Source organism: Protopterus annectens, chromosome 13.part0 (genome assembly GCF_019279795.1).
Source record: "Protopterus annectens isolate FY-2018-M chromosome 13.part0, PAN1.0, whole genome shotgun sequence".
Taxonomy (NCBI): Eukaryota; Metazoa; Chordata; order Ceratodontiformes; family Protopteridae; genus Protopterus; species Protopterus annectens.
Genome location: NC_056747.1, coordinates 1,148,859,262 through 1,148,872,167, shown reverse-complemented (window position 1 = coordinate 1,148,872,167; position 12,906 = coordinate 1,148,859,262). Strand labels below are relative to the sequence as shown.

Sequence of the window (12,906 nt, the reverse complement as noted above, 5' to 3'; positions counted from 1 at the left end):
GTATTCTTACCTGACAGAGAGTATTATTGCCCCTTACAGGTGCAGCGAGTATTCTTACCTGACAGAGAGTATTATTGCCCCTTACAGCTGCAGCGAGTATTCTTACCTGACAGAGAGTATTATTGCCCCTTACAGTTGCAGCGAGTATTCTTACCTGACAGAGGGGATTACTGCCCCTTACAGTTGCAGCAAGTATTCTTACCTGACAGAGAGTATTATTGCCCCTTACAGGTGCAGCGAGTATTCTTACCCGACAGAGAGTATTATTGCCCCTTACAGCTGCAGCGAGTATTCTTACCTGACAGAGAATATTATTGCCCCTTACAGTTGCAGCGAGTATTCTTACCTGACAGAGGGGATTACTGCCCCTTACAGCTGCAGCAAGTATTCTTACCTTCCACAGAAGGAGGATGATGAGGCTGAGTAACAGTACTCCAGCAACAGCGGCAACTATGATAATCCAGAGCGCAATCTCCTTCGGCTTCTCTTCTATCATCTCTGAGTCGACTATCAGCTGAGCCTGAAAGAAAAGGGCACCACAAATGAAGATATAAAGAGGGCTGCAGGCTTGTACAAGAGCTCACCATTAACCCACTCTTGTATAGATCTCGGTTCAAGTCTGGTTAATTCTCTCTTTTTGCATACCCAGTTTCACTCATTTACAGTCCACTTTATGTATATTTAGTTAAAATAATAAGGGAAACCATCAGCATAAAAAAAAAATGGAAGTAAGGTACTTAAACCCACTAATAAATATCAGAATGACGGAAATTGTATATTAACAGTACAGGCTGAAGGCTAAGTAAAAAGCAATGAATAAGTTGGTACTGTTGTCATGTTTGGAGTCTTTCTACAGTTTTCTTTTTCGTACTGAAGAGATTAAATTCATCTAAAGCTGCTAATGTACTCTGAGAAAATGTGGAAGGTGACTAATTTGCTTTCGTATCTGTAGAATTTTGGCTGTTAAAACCCACTCAAGCTAGTTGATGCTGTGAAGATAAACATTCTCCTTGAAGAGGTTGTGCTATTGTCTATGCAAGCTCAAAGCTCCACCCATCATCACAGCTTATTCTAGTGAACTTGGGATTTTTTACTAAATTGTTAAATCGGGGTAGACAAACCCAGGCATCAATAGTGAACAGTGGCACTCAAGCACATTTTGCCCTAGAATATGACTGATGGGGGCAGCAGGGGGTATTATAATAATCAGTAAAATCATAGGCCTGTTTTTTTTACTTCTCTTACAGGATTTTCTGAGGTTTGAACAAATTTATCGATTATAATTAATTACCATTGTAATTATTTGTTACAAAATCTGTATGTGTAGTAAAGGAGAGACAGTAGAGTTAAGTACAAGGCTTGCGTACCTCTGTTCTGTGAGGTTAGGTATCCTGTCCCCATTAAGATTTGTTAATGGAATAGAAGGGATAGTGGGTAATATCTTGGCTGAGCTGAAGACCATGACATTAGTTTTCTTATGGTTAATGAGTAGCTTGTTAGAAATGGATCAGGTGCATATCTGAGTGAAGTTCTCCTATGACTTGGTTTGCAGGTCAGATTGCAGGAGTAACATATTACCTGCATACATTATTGAAGATTTGGTAGTATTAGGGGGAAATCATTCATAAAAAGGATTTTGCACAGAACCTTGTGGCACACCTCTCTTAAATGTATCAGCACCAGAGGATGAGACATTGCTATGGACTTGAAAGGCTCTGTATTTCAGACAGTTGTGAATCCAGCAAATAGTGTTATCCCCAAAGTTGAGTCTTTTGAGTTCATTAAGAAGAAGAGTATGGTTAACTGTTTCAAGAGCCCTCGTCATGTCAACAGAGAACTGCAGTAATGACTCCCTCATTCAGGTTACAATAAACGGCATCAGTGGTCAATACCAGGGCGGTGACGATACAGAGGGCATTGTGAAAGTTATGCTGTGCTTTGTTTAACAGGCCATAGTTGTTAATGTGGCTAAGTAGATTGTTTTTGTTTATAAAATGCCACGTTAGAAATAGGCTGTAATCCTTTTCCTAATGGGATAAAGGATTACAGGTTAGAAATAAATCTGTAATCTTTCATCCCATTAGGAGACATGGCTTTAGGAACCCAGCCACTGGGGATGCACAAGCCAGTGCATTTTTTTCTGCTTGTCCCAAGCCTGGATAAATGGGGAGGGTTACGTCAGGAAGGGCATCCAGTGTAAAACCTCTGCCAAATAACATATGCGGACAACAATACAGATTCCCATACCGGATCGGTCGAGGCCCGGGTTAACAATTACCACCACCCCTACTGTTAGCCAACAGGGTGCTGGCAGAAATTGGGCTACTGTTGGGCAAAGGAGAAGAAGAAGGGGAAGGCATGCCCAAAAGCAGAAAGAAAGCAGGAAGGTTAGGAGTGTAGTAGTGCGGGTAGGAACTTTGAATGTTGGCAGTATGACTGGTATAGGGAGAGAGCTAGCTGATATGATGGAGAGAAGGAAGGTTGATATATTGTGTGTGCAAGAGACCAGATGGAAGGGCAGTAAGGCCAGGTGTATAAGAGGCTGGTTCAAATTGTTCTATCATGGTGTGAATGGGAGGAGAAATGGTGTAGGGGTTATCCTGAAGGAACAGTATGCCAAGAGTGTTTTGGAGGTGAAAAGAGTGTCGGATAGAGTGATGTTTATGATGCTGGAAATTGATGGTGTAATGATGAATGCTGTTAGTGCATACGCTCCGCAAGCTGGGTGTGCAATGGATGAGAAAGAAAAATTTTGGAGTGAGCTGGATGAAGTGAGCTGGATGAAGTGGTGGTGAGTGTACCCAAGGGTGAGAGACTGGTGATTGGAGCGGATTTCAATGGGCATGTTGGTGAAGGGAACAGAGGGGATGAGGAAGTGATGGGCAGGTATGGTGTTAAGGAGAGGAATGCAGAAGGTCAGATGGTAGTGGATTTTGTGAAAAGGATGGACATGGCTGTGGTGAATACATATTTTAAGAAGAGGGAGGAGAATAGGGTGACGTACAAGAGTGGAGGAAGATGCACACAGGTGGATTATATCCTATGCAGGAGGGCCAATCTGAAGGAGATTGGAGACTGTAAAGTGGTGACAAGGGAAAGTGTAGTTAGGCAGCATAGAATAGTGGTTTATAGGATGACGTTGGTGAACAAGAAGAGGAGGACAAGTGTGAGAGCAGTGCCAAGGATCAAATGGTGGAAGTTGAAAAAGGGTGATTGTGAGGTGGAGTTCAGGGAAGAGTTAAAACAGCACTGGGGGGGCAGTGAAAACTTACCAAATAGCTGGGTAACTACAGCAGAGATGGTAAGGGAGACAGCTATAATGGTGCTTGGTGTGACATCTGGACAGAGGAAGGAAGACAAGGAGACCTGTTGGTGGAATGAGGAAGTACAGGAAAGTATACAGAGGAAGAGGCTGGCGAAGAAGAAGTGGAACTGTCAGACAGATGGAGAAAGTAGACAGGAGTATAAGGAGATGAGGAGCATGGCAAGGATAAGGCGAAGGCTAAGGATAAGGCATATGGAGAGCTGTATGAAAAGTTGGACACTAAAGAGGGAGAAAAGGACCTGTAGCAATTGGCTAGACAGAGGGACAGAGCTGGGAAAGATGTGCAGCAGATAAGGGTGATAAAGGATAGTGAGGGAAATGTACTCACAAGCGAGGAAAGTGCATTGAGCAGATGGAAAGAGTACTTTGAGGGGCTGATGAATGAAGGGAATGACAGAGAGAGAGAAGGTTGGATGATGTAGGGATAGTGAATCCGGAAGTGAAACAGATTAGCAAGGAGGAAGTACGGACAGCTATGAAGAGGATGAAGAATGGAAAGGCTGTTGGTCCAGATGACATACCAGTGGAAGTATGGAGGTGCTTCGGAAAAATGGCAGTGGAGTTTTTAACCAGATTGTTTAATGAAATCTTGGAAAGTCAGAGGATGCCTGAGGAGTGGAGAAAAAGTCTTTTGGTACCTATTTTTAAGAATAAGGGTGATGTGCAGAGCTGTAATAACTACAGAGGGATAAAACTGATCAATCACAGCTTGAAGTTATGGGAAAGAGTAGTGGAAGCTAGGTTAAGAAGGGAGGTGATGATTAGTGATCAGCAGTATAGTTTCATGCTGGGAAAGAGCACTACAGATGCGATGCTTGCTCTGAGAGTGTTGATGGAGAAATATAGAGAAGGTCAGAAGGAGTTGCATTGTGTCTTTGTGGACTTGGAGAAAGGGGTCTATATTAGAAGACCAAAAGATTATTTTAGCGAACGCTCACATGAGCGAAAATGCTGGTAATCAAACTGCTGATTGTGGGGGGCTGTACCCCCACACCCCCTACTAACTATATATTCCAACTCTGAGATCGCACTACAGTAAGGAAAGGGCAAAACTCCTACTCCTCACTGTATTATGACCCCACAAACACCCTTTCATTCACCAGCGTTTTCGCTCATGTGAGCATTCGCTGAAGTAAACTTTCAGGTTTGTAATATAGACCCAGAGAAAGCATATGATAGGGTGCCTAGAGAGGAGTTGTGGCATTGTATGAGGAAGTCAGGAGTGGCAGAGAGGATGTAAAAGTCATACAGGATATGTACGAGGGTAGTGTGACAGTGGTGAAGTCTCCAGTGGGAGTGACAGATGCGTTTAAGGTGGAAGTGGGATTACATCAAGGATCAACTCTGAGCCCTTTCTTATTTGCAATGGTGATGGACAGGTTGAAAGATGAGATCAGACAGGAGGCCCCATGGACTATGATTTTTACAGATGACATTGTGATCTGTAGTGAGAGTAGGGACCAGGTTGAGGAGACCCTGGAGAGGTGGAGATATGCTCTAGAGAGGAGTGGAATGAAGGTCAGCAGGACTAAGTCAGAATATGTGTGTGTGAATGAGAGGGAGGATAGAGGAATGGTGAGGATGCAGGGAGTAGAGTTGGTAAAGGTGGATGAGTTTAAGTACTTGGGATCAACAGTTCAGAGTAATGGTGAGTGTGGAAGAGGGTGGAATGGGTTGAGAAGAGTGTCAGGAGTGATTTGTGACAGACGGGTACCAGTAAGAGTGAAAGGGAAGGTCTACAAGAGGGTAGGGAGACCAGCTATGTTGTATGGGTTGGAAATGGTGCCATTAACAAAAATGCAGGAGTCAGAGCTGGAAGTGTCAGAGTTAAAGATGTTAAGAGTTGCACTGGGTGTGACAAGGATGGACAGGATTAGGAATCAGTATATTAGAGGGTCAGCTCAGGTTGGACGGTTTGGAGACAAAGTCAGAGAGGCAAGATTGTGTTGGTTTGGACATGTGCTGAGGAGAGATGCTGGGTATATTGGAAAAAGGATGCTAAGGATGGAGCTGCCAGGTAAGAGCTAAAGAGGAAGGCCTAAGATAAGGTTTATGGATGTGGTGAGAGAGGACATGGAAGTGGTTGGTGTGACAGAGCAGTATGCAGAGGACAGGAAGAAATGGAAACAGGTGATCCGTTGTGGTGACCCTAATGGGAGCAGCTGAAAGAAGAAGAAGGAGGAGATGTGGCTTTAGGCAAAGGGATTATAACTACAGGTTTGTGAATTTGGAATTAGACAGTGGCAAATGTATAATCCTGATTAAAAACAGAATTACTGAATCATAACTAGAATAGCTTTACAGCCTATTGACTTTGCATTGAAAATCTATACATAAAACATATGAAACATTTGGGATATGAATGTGGTTTATAACGAACAGAAAGAAGCATTACCTTTGACCATAGTGCAAGGTGATGGCCCTAGTTTATTAGAAGGAACTGGATTAATAAACCTTATTTAGACTCATAAGAAGTAAAATACATTCTGAAAGCTGTAGACAAACGGTTTATGAAAGATGAAACAATATTTAAGGAAAAAAAACATCTGAGTCAGAAGGAAGCAGATATGTTAGAACAAAACAGAGCTAACATGTCTCAGTCAGTATCAAATCTAGATTTTTACAGACCATAAGCATGTAAAGCTAATGCTAATGCACTAAAATAAATAAAACAAATAAATAAATTAGAATTGTGAAAAGGATTGCAGTTAGTATTTTTGTTTCTGCAGATGCCAAATCTAGATTTTTCAAACCAGTAAAGTATACAGGGAGAGTAGATGCATTAAGTAGGTATACTTATACTTATCAGCTGTCCAGAATTTTGAGAATGTCCAGCAGAATTTTGCAGAATGTTTTACCTAACATTTTTGGGCTATTCCTCATAAAAATCACATTTTTCATGTAAATTATCAAGGACTGAAGTCACTAAATAAAAACAGAAATTTGAGTATCAGACGTAATATCCTTCAGAAAATGCATGCTAATGCAAAACATGTTATTCTATCAACTTTCTAAGTGCATAAGAGCAACATTTAAAATCTGTCCTGCTTTTCTTCCTTTGTCCCTCATTATTTTCAGCTCTCTCCACAATTCTTGTGCTAAGAGATTAAGAGGTGTGCAGGTTACTAACACGTGAGCGCAGCAATCAAAAATGACTGAATGCCACTGACAACACCAAAAATAAAACACAAGGAGACATCTCAAGGACAGATGATGGAAACATTTATTCCCACAAAGATTGAGCACTTTCATTCCTAAGAGAAACTTCATCAGAATACAAATCTTAAAATGTCACTTCATAGGTTCATAGGTAGGTACTAGGCTATTGGCCCTAGGGCCTATACAAGCCCAGCCAAAAAGGTACCCTGGCTTTTGTCACCCAAGAAAATTATTTTCCTGTGCCACTGTTGACAGAGCCACAGAAGTGATCCCCGGGGTGAATTTCCTATTTTCCATCCAATCATCAAGATTTTTCTTGAAGAGTGCTAATGAGGAGCTTTGTTTGATATAGATAGGTAGTTTACTCCAGAGTATGGGAAGTCTCTGGGACAGGAATCTATCCCTCCGGCATATTCTGTTTATTGTGGTGACAAGGTTTAGGTCCCTAGAGCATGTAGCTCGGAGGGATTGGGATTTCTTTAAGTGGAGCATGTTGAACAGCTCTGGGTTTGACATAGCTTTGTATGTTAGGCAGAGATCGCCTCTGAGTAGGCAATATGCGATGGAGTAAAGCTGGAGTTTTTTGGGACGGTCTGCGGAGGGCATCTGTTTGAGGCCGGTAATCCTCTTTGTGAGGTATTTCTGTGGCCTTTCCAGTTGTTGTAGATGTCTTGTGAGGTACATACCAAAAGGGGTGCTGTACTCTATAACAGGTCTAATGAGTGATGAGTAGAGGGGAACAAAGACCTCTTTTTTTCTGGATGAGAAACCTTTTGTGATGAGGTGTGCCACGTAAAAGGATTTCCTGACTAATGTGGTGATGTGATTATCAAAGGAGAGACTACTGTCCACGTGTGTCCCAAGGTCTCTTATCACACTTTCGGTGTTAAGTATACTACTGCCTATGTTGTAATTCATGGGTACAGAGTTTTTACCCAAGGGGATGACAATGCACTTTTTGGCACTGAGCTTGAGGCCATGGCTTTGACACCAGGAATCTGTCTCAGTGAGGTCCTTTTGTAGGATGGCCACATCATTAGGAGTTTTGATTATGACTCCTTATATAAAATAATGATACCCAGTTTCAGATAAGCCCACAAACTTGGCCATACCCGATAAGTAGTGTACAAGTTGGAAAAAACGTAGCTGTGCATACTGTTAGTGATCAGACAATGAACAATCTTGACTGTGCCTGTGATGGCAGAAAGCAGACATTTTCAGATCTACCTGCTTTCCCCCTGCTTAATACACTACATGTGAAAGGTGCCCATATTCATAAGCAATCAAATTTAAGTTAGAAAATGTCACTGAAAACAGGAAATGGTAAATTAATGATCGATTGCTTGTAAATGATTTATAGTAAAAATGTAATAAAGTCTAGCATTTTCAAACTGCAGGCTACCCAACCATATTTGCCTGTGTTAAACATTATAGTTAAAGTGGGGCTTGTTAGCATTAAAAAAGAAAGTTTTAGTATCTTGGCCATTAAAAAAGTTAACCTGAGGTAGTATTTATAGTGAAGACAAACATTCAACATGAACAGCATTTATTACTTTCTACTCTGTCTGTGTCTTTCGGCTTTTCCCAGTTAGGGGTCGCCACAGCGGAACTACGGTCCGCTAATGATTGGTAGTTGATTTTTACGTACCTAATTACCAGCTCTGACGCACAACCTTCAACGAAGGTACGCCCATTCATGCATGTCTCCACGCAGAAGACGCTCTAGCTGAGAATCGAACCGGACAGCGTCTTACTGTGAGGCGACAACGCTGAGGATTCTAAACCCTCCACTCTGTCATTTAACTGATCTCCCCTGCAAATCTGTATCTGAAAGATGTTTTTTAACTAAAAAGCCACAAGCACTGACTTTACTAGTGGGATTGCTTTTACTGAAGTTGAGATTTCTTATTAAAGTTGTTAAATCATTTAAGGTATTTGGACTTTATGCTCAGTATTTACTAATGCATTAGCAAAGTAAACAATATAAACAAAACAAAATGTCTGTATCTTTATCTCTACAGCTATATCTATCTATGCATCTATCTATCTATCTATCTATCTATCTATCTATCTATCTATCTATCTATCTATCTATCTATCTCTATATACAGTGGATATAAAAAATGTACACACCCCTGTTAAAATGCCAGGTTTTTATGATTTAAAAAAATTAGACCACAATAAATCATTTCAAAACTTTTCCCACCTTTAATGTGACCTATAACCTGTACAATTCAACTGAAAAACAAACAAATCTGTTACAGGAAAAAATATAAAAAATAAAAATGTACAATAAGCTGGTTGCATAAGTGTGCACACCCTTAAACTAATACTTTGTTGAAGCATCTTTTGATTTAATTACAGCATTCAGTCTTCTTGGGTAGGAGTCTATCACCATGGCACATCTTGACTTGGCAATATTTGCCCAGTCTTCCTTGCAAAAGTGCTCCAAATCTGTCAGATTGTGAGGTCATCTCTTGTGCACAGCCCTCTTCAGGTCACCCCATAGATTTTCTATAGGATTTAGGTCTGGACTCTGGCTGGGCCATTCCAAAACTTTAATTTTCTTCTGGTGAAGCCATTCTTTTGTTGATTTGTATGTATGTTTGGGGTTATTGTCGTGTTGAAAGATGAAATTCCTCTTCATCTTCAGCTTTTTAGCAGATGCCTGAAGGTTTTGGGCCAAAAGTGACTGGTATTTGGAACTGTTCATAATTCCCTCCACCTTAACTAAAGCCTCTGTTCCAGCTGAAGAAAAGCAACCCCAAAGCATGACACCGCCACCACCATGCTTCACCGTGGGGATAGTATTCTTTTGGTGATGCGAAGTGTTGTTTTTGCACCAAACTTACCTTCTGGAATTTTGGGCAAAAAGTTCAACCTTGGTCTCATCAGACCATAACACATTTTCCCACATGATTTTGGGAGACATGATGTATTGTTTTGCAAATTTTAGCTGGGTCTGAATATTTTTCTGTGTAAGAAAATGCTTCCATCTTGCAACCCTACCCCATAGTCCACACATATGAAGAATAACGGAGACTGTTGTCATATGTAGTAGACAACCAGTACTTGCCAGAAATTCCTGCAGCTCCTTCAGTGTTGCTGTAGGTCTCTTGGCAGCCTCCCTGTCCAGTTTGCATCTTGTCTTTTCATCGATTTTGGAGGGACGTCCAGTTTTTTACAATGTCACTGTTTTCTCCGCTTTTTGATAACTGTCTTCACTGTGTTCCATGGTATATCCAATGCTGTGGAAATTTTCTGTACCCTTCTCCTGACTGATACCTTTCAACAATGAAATCTCTTTGATGCTTTGTAAGTTCTCTGCAAACCATGGCTTTTGCTGTAGCAGGCAACTGAGTAAATGTTGGCAAAATCCTACTAGGACAGCTGAACTTTATTTGGGGTTAATCAGAGTCTCTTTAATTGATGGCAGGTGTGTGATCAAGAAGACTGAATGTTGTAATTAAAGCAAAAGCTACTTCAACAAAGTATTAGTTTAAGGGTGTGCACACTTATAGGTTCATAGGTTCATAGGCTCATACTAGGCAATCTGCCCTAGGGCATTTATAAGCCTAGCCCCAAGTTTTATGACTTTCGCCACCCCTTTAGTTTGAAGGATATTATGCCCATTATTTAGCTGTGCCTCTGTCGAGCAGTGACACTGAGGTAATCCCTGAGGTATACCTGCGATCTCCCATCCATTGGTCAAGATTTCTCTTGAACAAAGCCAGCGAGGTGCTCTGCCTCACATGTACTGGGATTTTGTTCCACAGCAAAGGGAGTCTCTGGGTGATGAATCTGTCCCTCCAGCACGTCCTATTTATGACCGTGTCAAGGTTCAAGTCTCTTGCTCTTGTAGATCGGATGGATTTAGATTTTTTGAGGTGAAGCACGTTCATTAATTCCGGGTTGGACATGGCCTTGTATGTCAGGCACAGGTCACCTCTGAGCAGGCGATGGCGACTGAGTAGAGCTGGAGCTCCTTCAGTCGGGCAGCATAGGACATATTTTTGAGACCCTTTATCCTTTTGGTGAGGAACTTTTGGGGCCTTTCCAATTGCTGCAGGTGTCGGGTCAGATACATTCCAAATGGGGTGTTGTACTCAATCATCGGTCTGATGAGTGATGAGTACAGGGGAATGATGACCTCCCTTGACCTAGATGTGAATCCCTTCATGATCAGGTGGGCAATGTAGAAGGTCTTCCTAACTACTTTGGCAACGTGGGTGTCAAATGAAAGGTTACTGTCAACCTGGGTCCCCAGATCCCTGATAACCTCTTCTGTGCTTAGTGGATTGCCACCTATATGGTAGCTGGGGATAACCTTGTTCTTCCCGAAGGGTATGACTATGCAATTTTTAGCGTTTAACTTTAGACCATGGCTTTGGCACCAGTTATCCGTTTCTATGAGACCCTTCTGAAGGATATCTGTATCTGATGTGTTTTCAACTATGGCGCCCAGTTTGCAGTCATCTGCAAACTTTGTCAGCCATAATCCTCCTGTGCTTGCCTGTACTTCTGAAAATTAGATGCCGAACAAGAGTGGGCCCAAGACCGAGCCCTGTGGGACACCGCTTGTGACAGCTTGGAATCAGACATGGCACCAGCAACTCTGACCCTGTGGGTTCTGTCACTTAGCCAGTTTGCAACCCATCTTGTGGCGTATGGGTTTACATTTAAGCTGGTGAGTTTTTCTATGATGCCCGAGTGGGGTATTGTGTCGAATGCCTTTGCCAGGTCAAGGTAGGCTGTGTGGACTGCCTTGCCCTCATCAATGGCCTTGGTGACTGTTTCGAAAAAGTCAACCAAGTTTAAAAGGCATGATCTGCCCTTGACAAAGCCAAATTGGGTTTGATCCAATGTCTGCAGGTCCCCTATGTCTTTATTTATGAGTTCCATTATGATCCTCTCCATAGCTTTGCAGACCAGGCTTGTCAAGCTGATGGGACAGTAGATTCCAGGGTCGGTGGAGGCACTGCCTTTATGTAGTGGGACCACAGTTGCGTCGCCACTCCTTGGGTGCGTATCCTGAGGTGAGGCTAAGATTAAACAGCTGCCCTAATTGCGGGTTTAATTCCTCAATGAGTTCGTGGAGCACACAACCGGGGACACCATCTGGTCCCATGGATGCTGTGTTTTTCGCCTTGGAGAGCTGTTCTCACCTGAGCATTTGAGATGTTTGGGAGGCTACAATCCTCTGGTATAGATATTTCTCCTTTTGGGGAGGGGAGAATTTGCACTGAACCTGTCAGCCAGTATGTTGGCAATGTCTGTAGGTTCAGTGATCTTTACATCATTTTGAACTAATTCTGAGCATATCTGGGAGTTTCCTCCCAGGTTTCTAACATAACTAAAAAAGGCCTTGTGATTGTCTTTTGAGTCCTTGGCGATTTTTCTTTCAAAATTTGCCTTGGATGATTTTATGAGAGATCTTAGTTTTTTACTTATAATGATCAAGGGTGTCTTCCCTTTTAGGGATTTTGCTCTATCTTGTAGTAGCTTTCTCCTTTTGTTGTAGAGCTTGTTTATGGCTGGGGTCCACCAGACTGGACGCTTGCCTTTGGTACAAAGAGTCTTTGTTTTGTTTGGGATTGCCTGATCCATGCAGTCCTGGAGGTGCTGGTAGAAGGCATTTGTATGTGATTCAGCGGCTTTAGTGATGGTTTCCGCTGGTTCGGGGGCCTTGAAAGAGACCACACCAGTCGTAAGAAGTGTGAAGTCGGCTTTAGAGAAGTTCTTCACTGTGGTCTTTTTTATCTGGGGTGGGGGCAGGATGTGGACTTCTAGTGAGATTAGTTTATGATCTGACCTCACCAATGAGGGGTATACCTCTGGTGTTGAACATTGTGACCCCATGTTCGTGATGATGAGATCTAGTATGTTTTCTCCTCTTGTGGGCATGGTGACTAGTTGTTCCATGGCATTTGAGTTTATGAACTCTAGGAACCTTTGGGATAGTGTGTTGGGGCTTGAGTAGTGATCCCAGTCTATATTCGGATAGTTGAAATCACCTAGTATGATGGTGTTTGGGGTTACATTTATCCCCTCCAGAGTTTTCAGGAAAGCTGTGTGAGGTTCCTGAGTTTGAGAGGGTGGCCTGTAACATGCTACAAATTGCAGAGCAGTCTTGCCTATGGTTAATTGCACCTGGATGGTCTCTGATGCATCGTGCATTGCCACCAACTTGGAGTTGAGGGTGTCTTTGATGAATATGGACACCCCTGCTCCTTTCTTGGTGTTGTCCGGATTTTGGGGCCGGAACGCATGATATGAGGTAAAACCTGATAGTGCCGGGGTGCTCTCAGGAGCCTTGAACCAGGATTCAGTCACAGCACAGACATCGATGTTCTCCATACTGAGAAGGGCTTCGAGTGCATGCATCTTGAGGTTGAGACTTCTGGCATTGAGCAGCATTACCC

The 12,906-nt window shown here is 42.4% G+C and overlaps 1 protein-coding gene across 2 annotated transcripts in view; it reads right to left on the bottom strand.

The window, feature by feature from the left end:
• The window catches only part of ITGA3 (integrin subunit alpha 3), a 1,049,629-nt gene that overhangs the window by 52,375 nt on the left and 984,348 nt on the right, over positions 1 to 12,906 (bottom strand). For both annotated transcript variants that reach the window (XM_044055141.1, XM_044055142.1), the window contains exon 24: positions 395 to 520. In XM_044055141.1, coding sequence (XP_043911076.1) covers positions 395 to 520 — 126 coding nt within the window. The remainder of the gene's footprint in view (positions 1 to 394; positions 521 to 12,906) is intronic.